Here is a 23013-nt window from a genome sequence, read left to right as displayed (position 1 = left end):
AAAATTGCAAAAACAACCATGTGATGTTTGTTAATGTAACTCATTAGCATGTATGCAAAATATAACCATACCATACCTGTATTCTATATTCTAACGTGTACATTTCAGGAGCTGTGTTGCACGCTTGTGCTGTCACATTATGCAGGTGGACTGCATGTCGGGTTGGCCTCTGGCTGCTGTGTCTTTTCCTGTTTAGGCAATACAAATACTCTGTGGTGGGACAAGCGGCTTGTAAATGAATCACGCTCATACTCTCTGCAGCGAGAAGTTGGCCCTGCTCGTGTTTATGTTGGGCAGCGATGTGTTCAGGGACAACTTGTGTGCACAGTATGTGGGAGTGTAATCATGTGTTTGTGTGTCAGTAGCATGACAGAGTAACTTCTTTATCTGTGTGAATTTTGCACGCGTATACAGTATCTCCAGTCTCCAAATAATGCCTGGAATGTACTGGGGGTGTTCATTAAGATGCCCTGGATCAAAACTTGACATAGTTATTAGTCTTTCGCTACATCGGTAACAGCAATTTGGACACACTTCAATTATGAAGCTGTGTAGAAGGTCTATAGTTTTCTATTGTAAGTGTTTCATAGTCTGCAAAGTGTATGAAAAAGGTATGAAAAACCCCTGATAATTAAAAAAAATTTCCTTTATAAATCACTAGTTGTTGGGATCAGCCATTCCAGTTAAATATATCATATAGCAAACAAACACTGTGATAGATAAGAAGTGGAATGAAGTTTATAGGATTTACATAAAGTGTGTAATAATTATTTAAACACAAGTAGGCAGCCCCTCAGCATGATATAACCACCACCAAATGTTACTGTGGGCAGCAAGTGTTTGTCTTGGAATGCTGTGTTCTTCATCCGCCATGCATACCGCCCCTTGTTATGTCCATATAACTTTATTTTAGTGTCATCAGTCTACAGCACCTTATTCCAAAATGAAGCTGGTTGGTCCAAATGCGCTTTAGTATCCCTCAAGTGACTCTGTTTGTGGCATTTGCGCAGAAAAGGCTTCTTCTGCATGACTCTCCCAGAGTGGCTGAATAGATCCTGTTATAGGTCTTTGGAGCTGGTCTGTGGATTGGGCTGGGATGGACTGTTCTCACCATCCTTCGCCTCTGCTTATCTGAGATTTTTCTTTCTAGGACTGTGCCTGTGGTCTTCCATTTCCTCACTATGCTCCTGACAGCTGAAATCTCTGAGCTAGCTTTTTTTTGTACCCTTCCCCTAGACCATGATGTTGAACAATCATTGCTTTCGGGTCATTTGACAGTTGTTTGGAGGGTACCAAACAACTCTTCTTCAGAGAAGATTCATTCATTCATTTTCTACCGCTTTTCCTCATGAGGGTGCTGGAGCCTATCCCAGCTGTCTTTGGCCGAAAGGCGGGGTACACCCTGGACTGGTCGCCAGCCAATCACAGGGCACATATAGACAGACATATAGACAAACAACCATTCACACTCATACCGATGGACAATTTGGAGTACCCGGAGAAAACCCACGCATGCATGGGGAGAACATGCAAACTCCACACAGAGATGGCCGAGGATGGAATCGAACCCTGATCTCCAAGGTGTGAGGTCTGCGCGCTAACCACTCGATCACCATGCCGCCCTCTTCAGAGAAGATGCAACTTGCAATTGGCCACCTTAAATAAATACCTCATTTACCTTTCTCATGATTGGCTTCACTTGTGCGTGAAGGTCAAGGGTCAATGAGCTTACCAAATTAATTTTGCTGTATTTATGCTGTATGCAACATTTTTTTAAAGGGAAATATTCCAACAATGACTTAGAGGTCCTGTGATTGACCAGTCCAGGGTGTACCTCGCCTCTTGCCCAAAGTCAGGCCCGTCACCCTAATAAACATCAGCAGCATAGAGGATGGATGGACATTGAGTATGTATTAACTATGATACTCATAGTTGAAATATATACTACAGAAATACTTTCAGTATTGCCTTGCCATTCACTGCTGTGGAATTGCAACTAAATGAAACCTACTTAAATCATACAATGATGGAACAATTCAGTTCTGCTGGAAAACAAATATTCATGAGCAAAATCAAATCATGTGAGTAAGGATTACTTTCTGCTCTCCGTGTGGATATGAGCATGAGAAACGGCTTCATTTTTAAAAGGGAGGTTCAAATGGAACTGATAAAAACATTAAAACTGTGGGTGCCTCCCTGGCGACCATTCCAAGGGAGGATGGTTAAAGCATGCTGATACTCTTCATGATACCTCCTCGTTATTAAAGCTGTCTTATTCACTCCTCACATCTCACCGGCCTCTTCACTCACACCAGCAAAGATCCCCAACAAAAACAGGAAGTAGGGAGTCAAGGTATGATACATTGTACATACAACACAAGCACGTATACTCTGTGGCTGACTTATCAGCTTACAAAGTTACAAATACATAAAAGAGCGATGAAGGTCATATTCGTATATTAATGTTTTCCTCATTGGGTTGCCCCATTGCTTCTACTCTGCTTTGCGCAAAATGTTATTAAAATTGAATATTTTGAGTAATTGTTGGGGCATTTTTTGTTATTTCAATTATGACCTGTGTCGGTTATCATTCAAAGGGCCGTAGCCTGTTTTTATAATGTTATAGTATCGCTGTTCGCTTTAATAAAACACTCAAAAAATCTCTAGATGTGTACTGGGTAAATCTGCAACCAACTACTCTACTCTGATGCAATTGGTCAGGGGTCAAAAGTCAGCTCCAGGCTCCACCCTTCGCCATTGTTCATATAGAGACCCAATCAAGGTACAATAGGTCTAATGCAGGGATGTGTAAAGTACTGTCCAGGGGCCATTATGTTATTATTTTTAGATATTAGACTAATTTATTTTGTCACCTATTGCAATGTGACTGTCTGCTGGGATTGCTTTCATATTTTTACTTTTTATTCTTTTATTTTTTCAATTAAAAAAAATAGTTTGTAATGAATGAAGCAACAATATAGACTACCAATATGCAAAGAAAGGCAAACTGTAAAGCTCCCCACTAATCTTGGCCATCATTACACACCCCAATTGCTCCTCCTCGAGACCTTTGAGTGGGGGCTGCAGCTCTCAAGTACACCCTGACATTGTCCCAAGTAGCCTCTCCTCTCCGGCCTCGGGTAAACTGAGATGACAGGAATTATTGATGATGATGTTGACGGTGCTATCTGTCCAAGAAGGTCCACCAACACTTCCTCCTACCTCTTCCTCGGGGGTTATTGTCCTGATAACTCAATTTGCACTAATTGACTACTGATTGAAGATCTCCAAACTGTACTTTTCCCGTATAACATATGTGTGAATTTTTTAACATTTGAGATGAATTAAATGAATTTTAAGCAAATTTGATGTGCAATTAATTCAAATCCATGTGACCTTCATCCCCTGATTTTTAAAGTTGTGTTGTGTCCTTGGGCTAATACCTTTATGTTTCAATGCTGTGCATGCCATGCACCATCTCCCACTGATCCACTCCTACCCGTTATTGTTTCATTTTGGTGTACACGGGACTGACTGACTCTAATCCATGGCCCACGGAAGAGGTTTAAAACACTCTGGTTTCATCTAATCTTCCAGCTCAAACCAATCCGAGCTCGAAACCTTCTTTCTCTGTGATAGGAATGGACAAATAAAGGTCTCTCCCAGACCTGTTGTGAAAGGGGTCTGTGTGCTCTGTGGATTAGTGTGCTGTGTGTTTTCCCTGTCTCTCTTTCTCAATTAGACCAACAAGAATGTAAAAAAAAAAAAAAAAGAAGATTCTGACTTGTTCATGGATTGTGACTATCAGCGCAGTTCATTTCAATCATTTTTTTATTATTAAAATAAGCTACTAAATAATAAAACAAATATCACATTACATGCACTGCACAACTGAACAGTTTTTGTGAATTAAACTTATTATTATTATGGAAGAAAAAATATCCAAACCTACATGGCCCTGTGTGAAAAAGTGATTGCCCCCTTAATCTAATAACTGGCTTAGCCAACCTTAAAGGTAACAACTGCAATCAAGTGTTTTGAGTTTATCTTGCAATGAGTCTACTACAGTGTTGTGGAGGAATTTTGGCCCACTCATCTTTGCAGAATTGTTGTTATTCAGCCACATTGGAGGGATTTCCAGCAAGAAGCGCCCTTTTAAGGTCATGCCACAGCATCTCAATAGGATTCAGGTCAGGACTGACGAGGTCCCTCCAAAGACTTCATTTTGTTTTTCTTCAGCCATTCAGAGGTGGACTTGCTGATGTGTTTTGGATCACTGTAGAACCCAAGTTGGTTTCAGCTTGAGGTCACGGACACATGGCTGGACATTCTCCTTCAGGATTTTTTTTTTTTGATAGACAGCAGAATTCAACAAAACAGCCTCAGACCATCACACTACCACCACCATATTTTACTGTGGGTATGATGTTTTTTTTCTAAAATGTGGCATTACTTTTACACCAAATGTAATGGGACAATATATATGGTGGCGTCATGAACACTGACCTGAACTGAGATTCACCACTAGGGATGCTCCGATACATCGGCCGCCGATTCAAGTGTATATTAATACATTCTACTGATTTTGTATTGTCCTCTAAGCACTATTGGTGCTGTTGTCTAATGAATGTTACCTATTAGGAATTTTATAATGGTGGACCTGGCTGATAGCACTCATCTTAAATAAACTGAACTAAAAATTATCCATGTGATTTGTATTTCTATCTCACTCTTGGATGATTGGTATCATAATCGGCAGCATAAAACTCAGATTGGAGTATCCCTGCTCACCACTGTTCCATGTTTTCGCCATTTGTGGATAATGGCTCTCACTGTGGTTTGTTGGAGTCCCAAAGCTTTAGAAATTGTTTTATAACCTTTTCCAGACTGATAGATCTCAATTAATCTCTCTTAAGGTTTTTGACAGTGGGCAATCTTTTTTTCAAACAGGGCCATTTACAGTAAGTTTAGATTTTTTTCTCCTTTAATAATAGGACTTTCATTTAACAACTGCACAAGTCAAAAAGAACTAAAAAGTAACCAACAAAGAAAAAACATTACATGCAATATATGTTTAAAGACAAAGCTTTGTGTTATTATGCAAAGCTTTGTGTTATTTGTTGTTAGTACATGTACCAAGAAATAACCTCAATGTAAAGCGAAAAAGCTATAATAATTATACTATATTATAGTAATACTGTGTTTATACAATATACTAATACTTTATACTAATACTGTGTTTTTCTCCTTTTCTCTCCTGCTCTCTCACTCTCTCTCGCTCCCTCACACACACACACACACACACACACACACCCACACGACATGCGCGTTGAAAAAGGCAGGAGAGAAGGGCGAGAAGGATTTTTGTACAGGCATATTCATGGACAGCTATACAGTTGTAAACAAGGGTCCTTTAACGTGTAGCACATGTTTTCTATGGTTTTCCTTCGGCAACAGCATCCACTTGACAACTGAAAACACCACTGTCTGCCAGAAAGGGTATTTAGCTCCTTTTTGTTCATGTTTTTGTTCTTTGCTGCCAGAGTCTTTGCTATTTATTTTAGCGAACGACTTTACCGTGTATGATCGGTAGTGTTTAATGGATGTGTCTTCTTCTGCTAGCCCTCATGTTGAAATATCTTAGCACAAGTTATAGACTATCTAGTTTAACTTTAGACATCTAAATATAAGTTGTTTTTCTCGCAATGTAATCACGTTAGGACTGTTTCATAAGCATGTCGCTTAAATGTATATACTGTAAGTGTGAACGCACGTCGTTATTTTATTTTAACGCTTCACTCACATCGCCCAGAACCAAAAACACACATTCTGAAAAGGATAAAAAAGAAAGGCAGAAAAAAATGCTGCAAATGTCAAAAACACACACAAGCCTTAAACACAACAGCATGAGAGAAACACCTGACTAATATTTTACAATATTGAGCAACCGATTTATGAACTGTTGTTAAGGTTACAGTGAGAACAAGTGTTTCACATGCACCTTTTCATACTAATTGAAAAGTCAGCTGTCTTCTGGACATAGTCTTTAAAGACGGACTTCCTGGGATAGGCTCCTGCATACATGCAACCCATGTGAGGATAAGCGGCATAGAAAAAAGATGGATGGATGGACTTTGGCCTATGCTGTGCTCTGGCATCAGTGCTTCTCAAATGGGGGGTTGGGGGTGGGGGGTCAGGCAGGCTCATAACTGTCAGGCAGGCTTTCATTTTTGTGCAGACCTGCCAACAAATTTATAGTACTCAACATGCAATTTGATTACATGTCCAAGTAATCTGCATTAAATACACTTCATATTGGAAAATGTTCATTCATTCATTTTCTACCGCCTATCCCAGCTGTCTTTGGGCGAGAGGCGGGGTACACCCTGGACTGGTCGCTAACCAATCACAGGGCACATATAGACAAACAACCATTCACACTCACATTCATACTTATGGACAATTTGGAGTCGCCAATTAACCTAGCATGTTTTTGGAATGTGGGAGGAAACCGGAGTCCCCAGAGATAGCCGAGGGTGGAATTAAACTCCGGTCTCCTAGCTGTGAGGCCTGTGCGCTAACCACTCGCCCTTTTTCAAAACATATAAAAATCAATATAGATTTTATAATCAATTTCTCAGAGCTTCACGTACTTTCAATGTGTGGAAAAAAATGCTTTTTCATTGCTAGTGAATGTCATACCTCATCATCTGGGGAAAAAAAAAAAGAAAACGTAACCATGAAACTAAGCAATAGTGGACATTTTACAACTCATACTCGGTATTTGCATGTGGACGGTTAAAACAGCTATTTGGATTGTATCATAAGGAATGTGTGACATTTTCTCATGGTTTTAAATCTTATTTAACAACAGAACATGAAGTCATTGACTTACCGGTGTTGGTTTGAATTAATGTCATTTAAAAAAACATTCATGATGTTTCCTTGGCTGCATGCACTGTAAGTGTAGGCTTATAGATAATACACATGTCATTGTACATCTGCTAGTTCCCTACTGTATATTCATACAGACATCCTATCAGCTATATGGACTTGTAACGACAAGGAACACAGACTGTCCCATTATGATGTGAGCAAGGGCAAACATGCAGAAACAAGTAGATCTGACATTCCAGATTTATTTGTGGCAGGCCACCAAAAATAAATGAATGTATTATAACATATCAAATCCTTGAATAATCTTACTGCTATGAATAATAGTTCTATACTGATACTGAGACATGTATTTTGATCATGTCTGCAAAGCACATGATTTTGCATTACAATCAGTGTTGCACAATTTACTAAATGGATAAAAGTATTTAGACACACTTTGTCCCCTTCGTTACGCCTGACTCCTGAAGGTCTCAAGACATTTGGTTTGGGGACAGCCAACACACGGATGTGTTCCAGTTCTTAAAATACCATCCATACACAAAGTCATAGCCTAGTCATAGCATGTTAGCAAGCTTTTTTAGGTTCTTTAGAAATTATGATAAAAATTTGATCAATATTATTACACCATCTGCAGACAATTTTTAATATCCCTCAGAATTTGCACATTTTCGTTTCTGTGTCTAGTAGTTTCAAAGAAAACAATCCACTCCACATTTGATTCAATTAGCGTCCCAGTTGGTGTAACAGCCCTGTGTCAATACTTTTGTCCATATAGCGTATCTTGCTTGAATTGTAGCACAATGGGCATGTTATCCTCACTTTAGCTTTATGGACATCTCTGCTGACGTTTCGACCGTCACTCTGAAACAAGTGTTTATGTATGACACTTAAGCTATTGACCCTCTTGTGTTCCCCTGTGCTATAGTGTCCAGGTAAACGACCTTATGGAGGAAATGGATGATAATGCAAACAGATAAGCACCCAGGTACCTGCTGACCACAGACAGGACCTGCTAAATCAGGGCCCTATGACATGGTGCTCCATCAGTGCTTGCCTCAATGACACCCACAAGGCATTGAGGCCTTATCTGCAATGGCCCCTGCTTAGCATTCACGCCATTCACGCAAACAATGCCACCTCTTCCCGCTCAGTGGATCTGTGACTGACAGTGGGTGTTGGTGCACTTGTGTCTGACTTCAGCCTCTGTCTGACGCAGGGGGGGGGCGGCTGTTTATCCAGTCCAAATCTCCCCCAACCAAGACACAATAAAGGGCGTGTTGCTTCCTAACTGCTTCCCATGTTGTTTGTCTAACTGAACTTTTATAATGGACTGCCTCTCCTTTCTGCAAGTTGGTTTCCTCCTCAAAAGTATCTGTGCCAGTTGAGGGGGAGGTTCAGGCAGAAAGGCTGCAGTTGCAGAGTTTGGTCAGTGCCCCCGTAGAGAGATGACGACTCAGTGCAGTTTTTACAAAAACAATTTCAATGGCTTTATAGTTCAAAGTTCAAGTCTTGTTTTTCCTGGGAAGCCTAGCCAGTGTTTACCATTCATTATTTTTTTTATGGTAGCCATATTGTGATTGCCACAAATAAATTTGGCGCTACCGGTTTGCCCACGCTCACAAACACATCAAATTGGGATTGACAGTTTTTCATTCCAACTCCCTACAGGAGCTGTGGTAGGAACTCTGCTTCTTACAACACCTCATATGCCAGAGAATAAGAAGACGTAGCAGGAGGGATTCTTTGATGCCAAGTCAAGCCTTGGTCACAACGGGATATGTCATACAGGATAATGAAAATTATCCTTGTTGTATGTTTTGCTCTGGTCAGGGTTGGTCAAAATGTACATTTTCTTTGGTTGTCACACGTGTGGACCTCTGTGTATCATGCACCATACTAGCACCCCGCATGCGTAATTAGTACAGTCATTAGTACGCAGTGATTTGTAGAACGTTAAAAAAAATTGTATGTTGGTTGTGAACTCACCTATACCATATTTGTTGCTACACTTAGCGAGTAATCATATTGGACTTGTGGCCATTCTAACAAAGCAGTAGCCTGTCTTGCTTGTGACATTTTTAAAAAGTGACTTTTTAAAAAAGTTAATTTGTATTTCTTAACTACATGATGTCATCTAACGACCAACTCCCAAACTGATTGCTATCTACAATGCATTCTTTCAATTCCATTCCGATACCATTTGATTGATCTGATATCGGAGCAAGGTATCTTAGGATCCCATGCCTTCATAATGGCGCCTGTGAAGCAGCGGCATAATGAAGCTTCTCTAATAAGCCCCTGTGATCAGTATGTCCCTCCTGCCTGATCTTATTTATGAATGGCAGAATTTGACAAGGGCACAGCTCAGGTGAAGAGCAGCTGATCATATGATACCAGCACTTGAGTCAAATGAGGAATGTGGACAGTTCACTGCAGCCTCTCCAAAATAATAATAAAAAAAAAAACTGGGATGCCTGGTGTCATAACGCTGGTGCCTCTATTGGATCTGTGATGTGTTGAGGCGCAGAAAGGGTGTGGCTTGTGCACAGATAGAAGCTATGTTTGATCTGAAGGTCGCCAGCCCCTCTGCTGGTGTTGAGAGATTCTTGGCAGATGAGGTTGGCTCTTATTTAATAACATGAAGGGGAAGCGGACCTTTTTCTCATAATTAGGCCTAATTACACAGTAGGTGTGGACAGATAGCCAGAGAAGAGACAAACTGCCTTTATCCATTGACCTAGAGTCGTATTACCCAGAGCTGTCTTATATGGAGAGCAGGAGCCTCAACCCTTCTCTGCTGTCTCCTCTCCATGGGTCCCATATTAGATATTTTATGTGCACACTTTTTAATGAGACAATCAGAGCCATAACTGGATTACTTCACTAGCCACGTTTACATTAGGAGTTTTTCTCTTTCCGAATGGAATCTTTCCGAATGACTTTTCCGAAAGCAATGGTATAAATGGAAAGGAATATTCCAATCGTGTGTCTACATGCGCCGTTATAATCAACCAGAATAGTCAATGGGGCATGCGCAGTAAAGCGTAAACACCAACATCACGTGATACCGACTTCCTGGAGTTTTTCTTTCACTTGTTGGAATAACTCCGTATTGCCACTTTTTCCTTCGTCCAGTCTTTAAATTTAGTTTGAACAAAAAACAAACTTTCCACAGCAGTCCAGTGCCGATTGCGCGCCTCCATTTTTTTAAATCGAAGAACGTCTGGAGCTGCGTGTTACGTCATATCTCAGCATTCGCTGAAAGAACGCACCCGGGAACAGGAAAAGATAAAGTTCAATCTTGCTAATATTTTATAATTAATCTCGGCACATGTTTTATATAGATATCTATTTTCTTTTTTGAATAAAAGTGGACTTGTGAATGGCGTATAGAAGGGTTTAGATTCTGGTTCACAGATGGCGCTAATGCACATGAAAGCTGCTTGCCAACCGCCAATAAACAACAGAAGAAGAAAAACACCATGAAGAAGAACGCAGTCTTGACAACTTTCCGATTAAGCGGGTACAAGATACCTCAATCGGATTGGGGAAAGGAATATTCCACCTCTGGGAATCCCATTATATATTCATTCGGATCGGCAAATAACCCGAATGGAATTGGAATATTTGGGTCCATGTATACGTGGCTACTGACACATTACACATAGTTTAGTCAGCTGTTATTATACTATATGTGTAATAAGGGCTGCAGATAATATTGGTGATTTTTGATCGTCACATGACCTCTACTTACAGTTGCACAAGTCGTTATTTTGCACAGAAAAAAAATGACATCGGTTGCTTGTTCTGCAAATCCTCGTGGATTTGCACACAGATCAGAGTGATACCCTGCTGTCTTTTTGTTTACAGTATGCGTAGATCCCTGCGTAAGTTGTTTGTATTTGGGTTTGTGGGTGACAAGGCCTTGGCACCATGACAGGGCCATTGTTCGGCAATGCTCAGCAGCTGGAAATGCTGACGCCTGGCTAAACAGAAGAAACAGTCCACCGGGGAAAGTAGCGGAGGGGAAAGTAGCCATTGTACTCATCTTATGAACATAGTTTGGCTTGGCACCAGCCCCTACACGGTGACACCTCCATCTCTATCCCCTGCTGTTGTGTTTGTTTGAAAGGGCGCAGGAATTGTCAGTGGAAAGTTGAACACCCAAACACCCCCCCCCCCAACAGTCTTTAGATAGTGAAAACAAGCTACCCTGTCTATGAGTCACAGTTACACATGGCTCTTTGGCAAAGAGGACAATGAGTAAAGCCTAATCCACCTGTTATCAGGGTGAGCCTCCCCCTGTCACACACACACAGGCACAGGATTCTGGCCCAGGAATGCAGTCTTACCCACCCATCAGCTTAAGCAATAGACCCTCAAAAACATTGTTGGTTTTTGCCCTTTTTTTCATACCATGCAAAAACAAGTTTGTACAGTTATTGGTTTGCTCCATAGATACACATTTCATGTTCAGGTCCATCCCATTGATTAACATTTTATTTTCAACACTTGAAAAGAGCTAAATAATGTAGATTTTAACCAGTGTCTCAATCAAATTTTTGAAGAGACGGGTTACAATGGTAATTTCAACACCACCTCCCAAATGACCTGCCCTTGGCCTCCTATTTCAGTGCCAATTGCAGGGGGCAAGATGTAAAGTAAAGGTAAAGGAAAGGATGTGTCTGTTTGATGAACTTGGAACCACTATTGACGTCATCATGTTATTTGCATACTAATTGACCAGGATATATAAAAAAAAAAAAGTGAGCAAAATATATGAAAAGCAAAACAAATATGTTTAGAATTACAAATAAACTTATGTTACTTTTTTTTGTCTTTTTTATTTAATGTCCCAAACGAGATTTTACATGCTTTGAGATGGTGGAATGTCTTTTTATTATAGTGCCCACAATATCCGGAAAAAGCTAGTATTTGTCGCTAGTAGCTTTTTGGAAAACCAAAATCTAGAGGGGTCAGAATACTCAATAATGACAAAGTCACTAAGTTGGCAACACTGGTGACTATGTCATCTTAAGTGCGTACGGGGGGGTGTTGAGAAGCAGAGTTACGATGCCATCTACTGTACGGTGTTTAAACACAAAGCTCCATTCATAGTTCCATTATAATGTGTTTATGAGCAAATGGTTGTGCCAAATCAATTTTTGTCAAAATTTATGAATGGCCACCACAAGTAAATTAATCGGTTAAAAAATTGAATTAATTGATTATCCAATGAGTTGACAACTATTTTGATATTTAAATAATTGTTGTTTTTTATTCACAAATGTAAATATCCTCTGATTTCAGTCTCTCAGATGTGAATATTTTTTAATTTTCTTTGGCATCCATAAAAGCAGAACTATTACTTTGTGTTTTAAGCAAAATAAGATATTCACACACATCAGCTTTGACTGTGTTTTACCTTTTTTTATGTTACGGGCTAATCCACTAACTGTTTGTGTTTGGTTCATAATGGTTTTGTCTACTCGATTGCTTGATTAATCAAAAGAACAAGTGTCAGATTAAGCAACAAACCAAATAATCGTAATTTGCATGATATTATATATGATATAACACAAAAAATTGCAGAGGAAATGGTGATTTTGATACAATGACAATATATATTTTATATACAATAATACATTTTACAATACTTTAAATTAAGGGGAAAACATACAAAAACACTCTTCTTGCAGTTTCAGCATATAACTGTATAACATTTGAAATAAGTGAATACAAAAATACACTTTTGAATAATATTACCATGTTAATAGTCAAGTGATTACGTCTGACTTCACTGACTCACTCGGTGTGAATGCGAGTATGAATGGTTTGTCTGTCTCCATACTTGATTGACTGACTGCCAACCAATCTAGGGTGTAATCTGGCTTTCACCTTGTGACCCCTAACAAGATAAGCCATAGAAAATGGGTAAATAATTTTACCACTAAAATATAGTACGATCAAAACATAATTTTGAAAAAGTTTTTTTTTTTTTTTTTTACAAAATGTTGTTCAAAAAACATAACACAAACAGCAATTATTAACACATATTTACATAATTACTGGACCAGCTTGATTGTTTCATTGATCCATGGTCATTTAGATATGCAGTGTTGACAGTGGATAAAGGAGAACAGCATCATATTAAAAACTCCATTCATTAATCCATTTTCTATACCGCTTATCCCCATGAGGGTCGCAGGTATTAAAAACTCATACATGCACAACTGTATACTTTATACATTTGTTCACCAGTCACAGTGAATATTATTAATATTATTATATCATTATTGACAGCCATTTATGTGATCATGCTGCAACATAACGTGTTTCCTAGCAAAATACCTTTGTCAAATGAGTTTCCTCAACTGTCCAGCTGACGGACAACCTAAAAGCCTCAGCCCTTACTTGCGCCTCTAGGATAACGGTTGGTCGCAAGAAGAGTGAGAAACCTGAATCTGTGTCTGTTTACTGTAATTAGGCTGTCAGTTGTGATTTATGACATACCGAGTAAGAAAGGCGTTTATCATATAGACTGCAAGGTGGAAGTCATGTAGCTGCAGGGATTGTCATCACTAACAATAGAGAACATGTAGACGGTATGCGAAACAACTGTCTGCTGTGTGACAGAAAGACTTTTAAAGCAGGTTGAAGCTATTCACCTTTAGTATACAATTATTAATTGTATTGTATAAAAGTGTTTGATTGAAATTTGTTTTATTATTGTAGAACCCTCACAAACAGCAACACAATCATAGAGGTTGACATTTATAATTTTTCTGTTTCAGTGGCCGTCACTTGATGACTTTGTGGTAACTGCATAAAGAGTAGCGATGGCTCGACCTGCTCCATGCCCAATCTACATCCTGAGGGGTGCTGGCGGACCCATCAATACCCTTCACTTCAGTTGCCATGGAAGGGACACTCCTCTCCTGTTCTCTGGGTAAGATAATGGTCATATCTGTAGAGTAACAAGAAAGGCTAAGATTTATTTGTGGAATATATATTAATCACTATTTTTTTGGTATTTCTACAAGTTGTATAGTTTTGCCTTTCGATATCAGTAAGATGACAATGGAATTAAACAATTGACATATGTGTACCTTAAATTAAGCTGAAAAGTCTACAACTTGGAGAATTCAGTCACATTTTCACACACAGCTTTCATTTTTGCAGATCAGGGAAAGGCGCCATTCATATGTGGAGTCTGAACATCAGGAGAGCCGAAAGAATTGTAGAAGGTCATTCTGGGAGTTCAGTCATCTGGGTCAATACACTATCCTCAACAGATACACTTATTAGGTCAGTATGCTGCTGTTGTTGGTGTTTTGCGATTGTGATTCCATTCCAGTATTTCATGAAACATAATTCTTTTTCCCTTTTTGTTGGATAAGTCAGGGACGGGACATGAGAGTTTGTGTGTGGGATCTGGGTCAAGGTCGCAGTGAACTGGTGGACTCTCTGAGTACAGGCAGCGTTGGATTCTGTCAGTGCTCCATGCTGGAGACAGGATCGAGGACTTGCCTGCTTGCTTTTGCCGGTCAACAAACTGAGGAGGTGAGGCATGGTGGTATTGAAACCCAGTGGACACGTGCTGTCCAGTTTTGAACAGGTTGTCCCAGTATAACCTTTAAAAAATAAAATTATTTGGTGTTTCATTAGTTTGAACAACACTGGACCGGTGCACAGCATGAAAAATTCTGCTACTTTAGTGTCTTGCAGCAACTACGGTAAATATGGTCTGCCGAGCAAAGTGTGAAATTTCTAACCTTGACGAAAACAACATTATCAGTGAAGCATATCGATAGTGGAATGTGGGTGAAATAAATTAAAACAGAACATTTTAGCGGGAAGCACAAATCCAACGAAATACAGCTGGAATAGGTGCAGATTCTGGAAGATCTCTAAAGTTTCAAGTTCAGATTGTTGTGTGAAGCTGCTCTATAGGAGTCCACGACTTAATACAAAGGGTAAAAAAAATGAGTATACACTTTTAAAAATCCTGGGTTGTTTTTTTGACCCAACCGCTGGGTTGAGCCTGTTGGGTCATTTAATTGGGTAATTTTTATTGAATTGGGTATTCAATCGAACCCAATTCGCTGGGTTATTTGCTGCTGGGTTGGGATTTCCATTATGTCAAATAAAAATAAAATAAATAAAATGTATATAAAAAAATAAAAATAAAAATAAAAATAAAAATAAAAATAAAAATAAAAATAAAAATAAAAATAAAAATAAAAATAAAAATAAAAATAAAAATAAAAATAAAAATAAAAATAAAAATAAAAATAAAAATAAAAATAAAAATAAAATATATTGGCAACCCAATTTGCTGGGTTGAAATAACCCAGCAGTGTAGTAAATATGAACCCAGCGTTGGGTCATATGAACAACCCAACTTGTTGGGTGAAAATAACCCAACGTGAGGTTGGCCCAATATTTAACCAGCGCTGCGTTGGGAAACAACCCATATTGGGTTGTTTTTAACCCAGCATTTTTAAGAGTGTAATAGGTCCCCTTTAAATTGACATACCCTCAAATGTTTAGGGCATCATTAAAAAAGAGGCACACTTTGGAAATCAGTAGTAGGCAGCAATAGCTGTGGCTTCTAACATCAGTAAATACATTTAATTTATTGTCCCATTGACAAGAAATAGAAATGTTGTTTTTTGATTTGTGTGTTGAAAATGGGAATTCCCTGACCTGAAGTGATGAGTCTTGAATAAAATCACTGCTGCATCATTTCATTTATGCTCAACACCCACAGGCCTGTGGTGTTTGGTGCCGCGCCAGTGTCCGAGTGGGTAAAGGGCAGCCAGCTATTCAGACATCTTTTATTGCCTTCAGATTCATGTTACTTGGTCCGCTGTGGATGACCCACACTTGAAAGGGACAGAATAGTCACCTGATCCACCCAAACGTGCCTCTGCTAACCCCTATCCAGTGGGCCAGGCATCAGGGCGCCTTTGACTCCAGAGCACCTCAATAATGCCATTGTCCCAACAGACACAGGCAGAAACACACTCATATGCAGCATCCAAGACCAAGAAGGAGGCCACTGTTGATTTTGCTATTTTGCCTCTCCACTCAATTACACAGGCATAACTGGCTGAGACAGATACTTATCAGGCTCAAATATGACACCCATGAGCAAATTCAAAGGAAACAATGAATACACACTTGGCCACAGAGTATACGCAGTGGCATTTTTTTAGAGCCACGTGTAAAATGCAGTGTTGTTGAAGCATTAATGGCACACATTAATGACAAGAAAATAATGATTATTTGTTACACTGTAATAATCTTTCTGGCAACAAACAATGTATTGAAAGCACATACAGTATATACAATAGAATATATAAAATAGATCACCCTCGTAAAGCAGGGGTCTCAAACTCAATTTAACTGGAGGCCACTGGAGGTGAAACACATTTCAACCAACTGATGAACAGGTCAACAAACCTGAGCGATGGCAGACCATAAGTCAATTTAAGAAATATAAATATAAAAATGTAATATGGTGGCGCTCTTGAGTCACACAATGAAATTATTTTTTTTATTTGGGCAAATAGTATTCCAAGACGGAAGTTGGAACGAGCTTGTCAATACTTTGGAAATGGCAAGAGGTCATTACTCAACATAGAAGTCTGACTGTCATAAACACTATATCCATCACGCAGCAACTTAACACACGACATACACAAGGTAATTTTCACTATTAGTAGGGGATAATAAACAACAATTACTTTGACTTTAAACATGTCCTTTTAGCAACTATTTACAAAAAAGTGCTGGTAGTCATGCTGGGTGCTGGCAACACTCCCAGAATGCTTTGTGGCACTTGTTTCGTAGAAAGTTGCCGTATTTACATGTTTAGAATTAACCACTGTGTTGTTAATTATTCCCGTCAGTAGTAGTAGTTGTCCTGTGTGTTTACTACACCTGACGTTCAAGTTGTGCTCTCGTTTTTGTGTTTGTGTTCTACCAAGTGACGTCCCTATTCATTTAACTGTGTGACAAGTTCACTGTGAGTTCGGTGTTGGCTATTAGTATCGTCCTTTAAGCAAAACTAAAGCGCCTCTGACCATCTCCCCGGGGTGCGTGAGCCGCACTTAAACTAAATGTTAATTGCAAGTCGGGAGTCACAAAAGATTGAAAGTGTTAAAGTTTTAATATGAGGCCAAATGAGGATAAATACGCAAATCTTCAACAAAGATAAATTACAAAGAGATTTTCATAGTCATGTGGGTGCGCTTGTTTAGCCATAAGCTTCACTTCTGGCCTCTCATAATCAAGTCATTCATCAAAAGTGTTGTTGGTTCAGGCTACAGCTGGATTTATTATGAATAGTGATGGATGGTGCATTTGATCTGTGGAGGTCCTGGAACCACAGTGATAGATTCAGGTTGCAGCTTGGCTTTTATTTTGTATATGCAATTCAGCAGTTTACAAGATCTCCGATGCACATACACAATACGCACTGTATATAAATTAGTGAATAATGAAAACATATGCAACGGCATGATGTCTATCGCTAACTGTAGAGTGTAAAACTTCATGTCTGGAATAGGAAAGGATACAACATGTTTACATGAGACTTGTATTCAACATCTGGATGAGTTTACGTACACACTTTTATCAGAGAAAACTGGAATCCTGACTGTAATAAACCCTTATTGTAAAATTTGATCCCAGTGTACAACTGTACAATGTAGTTGCATAAGTATAACAGTTCTCAGCATCTTTATGTGCACTTCACTGACTGCATGCTGCATTCATATTGACATCATTTGTAATGTTGTAACTGCATTTTTATTTCTGCAGATCAATATTGTTGAGCTTCCTAGTAAGACTCCAGTTTGCACCCTGGTACCGGATGAAAAGTTGGGGATGGTCATGTGTGTCAAGATGTGGCAGGTAAGCACCGCTCAATCCTCACATTTACAATAAGAAAATACCTATTTGTGTCGGGTTCACTGAGTTCACCCCTGTAGATTCTCCCTCTTTTTGTGATTCCTCACTATATGTTTTTTTCTGCTTTTTTTATGCTTCAATCTGATGGGCACTAGCAGAAAAAGTCAACAAAAATGTACATGCGATACGTGGCACATAATTTACAACCCAACAGCTCATCCTGGGCCATTTTTCCAAAGCGTTTCTTCTCAGCTGGCAGAGAGTCCCAACACTGTAATTAGAGTGTTTGGAATGGCTGGGGGTTCTCAGCCATATATCAGCCTGCAGCTGTACATCTAATATGATCCCCGGCACAAGTTTGATTTCTGTTTTGTAAATTAACGAGTCCCTGTAATTATTGTCGTGGTTGTTAATCACCCTGTTGAGATTCAAGCTTTCTAAGCGGTTATTTTCAACTCGTGCTAAATTTGGTTTAAATAAATAAATCTAATATATCTAACATACTGTGTATCCTCATTTTGTATTGTGTATACTGTTGCAATATTAATTATTCAACCCCCTTTCACAATTGCATTAGTTTAAAAAATAATGATGGCCAGTAACATGGAACTGCTGGTTTATTCAAACATACTGCAAGTTTAGAAACTTTGTAGGAAAATTGAATTTCCAAGGAGGGTAGAATTTTAAAGTTGTAATTTTGAGTGTAACTGTGTTTTTCAGTCATATGAAAAAATTAGCACAGTCCTCACACACACTATAGATGGGACATCATGACATGTATAGACCAGTGGGAAATTAAGTATTGAATATGCGGTGCTGATATACTAGAATTGTTCTGGTAGGTTAATTTTAAGAGGAAAAAAAAGGATTAAAGAAAGGTGACAAATTAGTAAGGGTGTCACAAGATCTCGTGAGATTAAAACGTGACACGATTTCATTGTACTGGTCTTGTAATGTTAAAATCTTGTCTAGTCTCATCTCGTCTTGTGATACTCCTATAAGTTAGTATTAAATTTGGAGGAATGCCGGTGTTTGATGCCCTCCTAACGCACCAAGGATTGTTCTAATGCATCCTCCATAGTTACATTTCACAAATAATAGAACGACTCCAATTTAGTCCACAATAAAGAAAAGTAATACTTAAATAATGTTGATGAGTGTTATTTCATGAATTTGATTGTTTCCTGTCATTCCTGTTGTATCTTAGTCATCACGTAGTCTGTTTGAAAATCGCAAAAATGGAGTGCCCAAACAAAGCTGAGTGCCAGCAATTTGATAAAGAAGATCAGAAACACTTTAGAATTTGATCTAGCCAGGATGTATGGGAAGTCTGCATTAACAATAATTTCTTTGCATTCAACATTTATAATTACATTTTTACGTTGTTTTCTGCGTATAAAAAGATCATTATTCTCTTGCAAATGTAATGCATTTTGTGATTAATTGGTTGGATTGATTGGATTTACATGATTTTTTATGGGAAAAAAATTGTATGTTTCATTTTTTTGTATATAATAAAAATTGTATTAATTATTATAATTATTATTATATATATTATTATTATTTTTTCTAATTATAAAATTATATATAATTAATTTTGTATATAATATAATATATAATATAAATTTATATATTTTGTATATGAGATAAGCCATCAAAGACAATGTAGTTTGTTTAATAAAATAGTAAGGTACATCCTTAAATTACTTCTGATGTGATCTAGCTTAAAATAAAATTACATTAACTCATTATTCTTGGGGTGGGATGCCCTCCTAATAGCATGGTAGTGGAGATACTATACTGACTTTGTGACCATTTTTTAATTTTGAAGCCCAAAACTGGATTATTCTCATATAAATCATTTGTTTAGGATATTAGCATACAGAAACAAAAATCTAACATTTCAAGAATAACAGAAAACCGCCGGGTGTTTCCTGTGCTGTACCAAAGACACAGCAAATCTGGTCCGGCAGGTGTTGCAACTGGATGTTGCGATCCTGGTTGGGAGTTGTCACTCTCTTGACCTAGAGTAGACGCCTTCTGCTGTCGTGTTATGGCGTTCGTGCAGATTTCTGATACACATACACTTGGCTATATCACTGTCGCTCAAATCAGCTGCCACCATACCCAGTGCCCGGCGATGTTAGACATGATAGACATGGCATGATGCCGTTCACTGGACTAACAATTCTGGCCTTTTTGGGACTTTATATACGCCTCCAAAACCAATCCTCAAATGATACCGACACCCACGGAGTATTGCGCAATGTGTATTTGGTCCACTTTTGTACAGAGACCAACCCATGTACAATGAACCGTGACAACATGACAACTCATCATTATCTCAACTACCCAAGCACTGAGTCAACAATAAATCCACAAGGTATAATTACAACCCTCCTACAAGTACAAATATGCATACATTTCTACCTCAAAGTTACCTCAAATTGACTGTCAGTATACATTGAAAATCTGTGAAGGGCTGAAACTTTGAGTTTACAAGCGACTGCCTCAAAGCCCTCGGGATTTCGAGAGTATCTGTAAAGAGGAGTGGACCAAAATGCCTCCTGAGATGTTCTTCAAGACTTTTTTTTTTTGTATGCCAACAAAAGTATGCATTATTTTAAAACTTCATTGTAATTAACGTATAACATTTTATTTCATGGGTTGTCTTTCTGGATACTGTTATAGTCTCTGCTACAATAAACCAGTCATAATGTGGACTGTGGGACTATGAACTTACAAAATCAACAGGGCATCAAATCCTTAATTCCCCCTACATGCAACCATCTGACACGGTGTCTGATTTCACTTTTCTATCATTTTACCCCATTCATCTTCTGATTTATGTACTACTAGCTAGTTCAATGTTGAATTCCAGGAAGCATAATGATCAATTATATTATAATAAATTATATAATAACATTATAATAAAGGACATACCGCCATCTGACTTCAAAGTTGAAAAGCCCTGAGTGATCCTAAATCATTTCAGGCTGATGCTTTGCAGAGATGTGGTATTTTCTTCCCTTCCTTCCGCTGCCTCGGACAAAGCCCACGGAAAACCACACTGTGCATTTGTGAGAATGTGAGATAAACATTTTGGGACCGACCTCTACAAGTTCGGAAATGTGAATTAGTCATAGAAAAAAAAAGGCTAATCTTACTTGCACAGTGAGAGGCACCTTGTAACAATAGCGCTTTTTCCAACAACTAAAGGAACCTTTATGACCAATAACTTAAAAGTTATTGCCACAGCATCCATGACCGTCAGAATGGTTTTCCGCGTCACAACATTGAATACATAAATGAATAAATGGTTGTGCTTCATCTATTTAGGCACATCCACTCAAAATAACTCTTTACAAAATTACAGGAATTCATTTTTGCATTATAGTAATGTATAAAGTCCAAGTCATTTTCTGTATTACAAGGCAAATTTCAAATATGCTATTTTAAGATATGTATTGTTCTGACTCCTGTGTCTCTTCAATAAGATCCCATCTGGTTCTTAGTCAAAACTCCAGACCGCGTCTTAAAGCCAGCAGTGCTTACAGTCTGCCTGAATCCGATTTTGCTGTGAAGCAGTAATCTCTGAAAAGTGTGGGAAGAAAGTGCCTTCACATGTGGGTTCGACTTGAGTTGGGATGCAGTGCTCCGGCCCGGGGAACAGTCATGATGTATGATCTGTAAGGCTTTGTAGTGAACAGAGGCTGGCGAGGAAAAGGAAATGTTCCTATACAGATATCCATCACTCTCAGCTCATCACCTTGCTGCTTTGTAGCCATGACAACATGGTGGACACAAACCAGAGGAAACGATCAGTTCCTTATGTTGAAGCAATAGCCTGCTTTGGGCCTCTGCTGGCCACATTAGTAAACAGGCTGGTGGTGGTTTAGCTGATGATTCTTAGTAGAACCACAAAGAGGGAAATGATGTAGCAATCTTGCCTGACTGTAGAGTAAAAGTCACGCATCACAGATTTACACTTACCTGGTTTAGAACAACTTTTTGGGACCATGGAACATGACAACATCGGTTGACATTGTTCTTTTCGCCCTGGAAAACCCAAGGGATTGGTCCAAAACATGCTGGGTTATACATTATATTTTCTTATACACTCAAACTGCAGTTTTTGTGCGTCCCAAATGTCATTGATAGTTTTGCATTCTTTTCTGCATCAAAAACTGTAATTAGTTTCGATAAAAAAATTTTAAATATTTTGTGGTGTGTGGAACAGAAGAATGGGATTTACATTATGGGAAAAATTGCTTCAGTTTTTGTACATTTGGGAAGAAATTAATAACTAACGCAAAGGTATCACTGTATATGTTTCTCACTGCTGCCGTCTAGACCAAAGGTATCATGTACCCAGAAAAAATTATTATGTTTGATTAATGTTCATGTTAAAGGTTAAATACCTGTTAAACGGTTAAATAACAGGGGTCTCAAACACACGGCCCGCGGGCCAAATGTGGCCCGCAGGACACTAGTTTGAGGCCCCCGCCTTGATATGAAAGTTTAATGTTAGTGCGGCCCGCGCAAGTTTGATATGGATGCTGTATGGTATCATGTACCCAGAAAAAATTATTACGTTTGATTAATGTTCATGTTAAAGGTTAAATAACTGTAATAGTTAACCTCCCTATCCGTGTGGAAGTGGTAGGTTTTTGGCTATTTAAGTTTAAAGGAAATAACTTGAAGGCTACCGTTTAGGTCGCTAGCTTTCTAGATTGCGAGTTAGCATGTGTCTCAAGACCCTGCAGTTGCGCAATATGTTGTAAATAAAAAGAGTATAAATGTGACTATAGTCGTGTTTTGTCATGTCTACAGGGCTCTAATAATACTTTGTTCATTTTAATCTGAAAAAAATAATTTGTCTACCCACCAATGTGGTTTCTTAAGTTTTTATTACTTGCCGTTTTATTATTATTATTATATGTATTTATTATTGATTGATTGATTTTTTTATTCTTGATTTGTTTATTTATTTTTCATCTTATTTTGTGCAGAAAAATAAAAATTAAGATATTTGAGGACAGTGGAATGTTTTATCAGAGCTTTTATTGTAGAAAATCGGAACCAAATCACTGAAAAAGTTTGTATATTTTTCTGTTTTTAATAAATCCGTTGGTTTTTTTTTGAAAACCTGATGCGGCCCAGCCTTGCCCAGACCCTAGCTCCAGTGGCCCCCAG

At 38.5% G+C, this 23013-nt stretch overlaps 1 protein-coding gene across 3 annotated transcripts in view; it reads left to right on the top strand.

Annotated features, from left to right (window-relative positions):
• Positions 1-5359: 5359 nt before the first annotated feature.
• The window catches only part of gnb1l (guanine nucleotide binding protein (G protein), beta polypeptide 1-like), a 34043-nt gene continuing 16389 nt past the window's right edge, over positions 5360-23013 (top strand). For all 3 annotated transcript variants that reach the window (XR_009129598.1, XR_009129599.1, XM_058070740.1), the window contains exons 1-5: positions 5360-5499; positions 13692-13846; positions 14080-14205; positions 14298-14460; positions 17728-17820. Coding sequence is in view for 1 of the 3 variants with exons in the window: in XM_058070740.1 (XP_057926723.1) it covers positions 13737-13846; positions 14080-14205; positions 14298-14460; positions 17728-17820 (492 nt within the window). In the remaining 2 variants the exon portion in view is untranslated. The remainder of the gene's footprint in view (positions 5500-13691; positions 13847-14079; positions 14206-14297; positions 14461-17727; positions 17821-23013) is intronic.

Source organism: Doryrhamphus excisus, chromosome 4, assembly GCF_030265055.1.
Source record: "Doryrhamphus excisus isolate RoL2022-K1 chromosome 4, RoL_Dexc_1.0, whole genome shotgun sequence".
Taxonomy (NCBI): domain Eukaryota; kingdom Metazoa; phylum Chordata; class Actinopteri; order Syngnathiformes; family Syngnathidae; genus Doryrhamphus; species Doryrhamphus excisus.
Note: the sequence above shows the minus strand (reverse complement) of the source record. Positions and strands in the feature narration are given on the sequence as shown.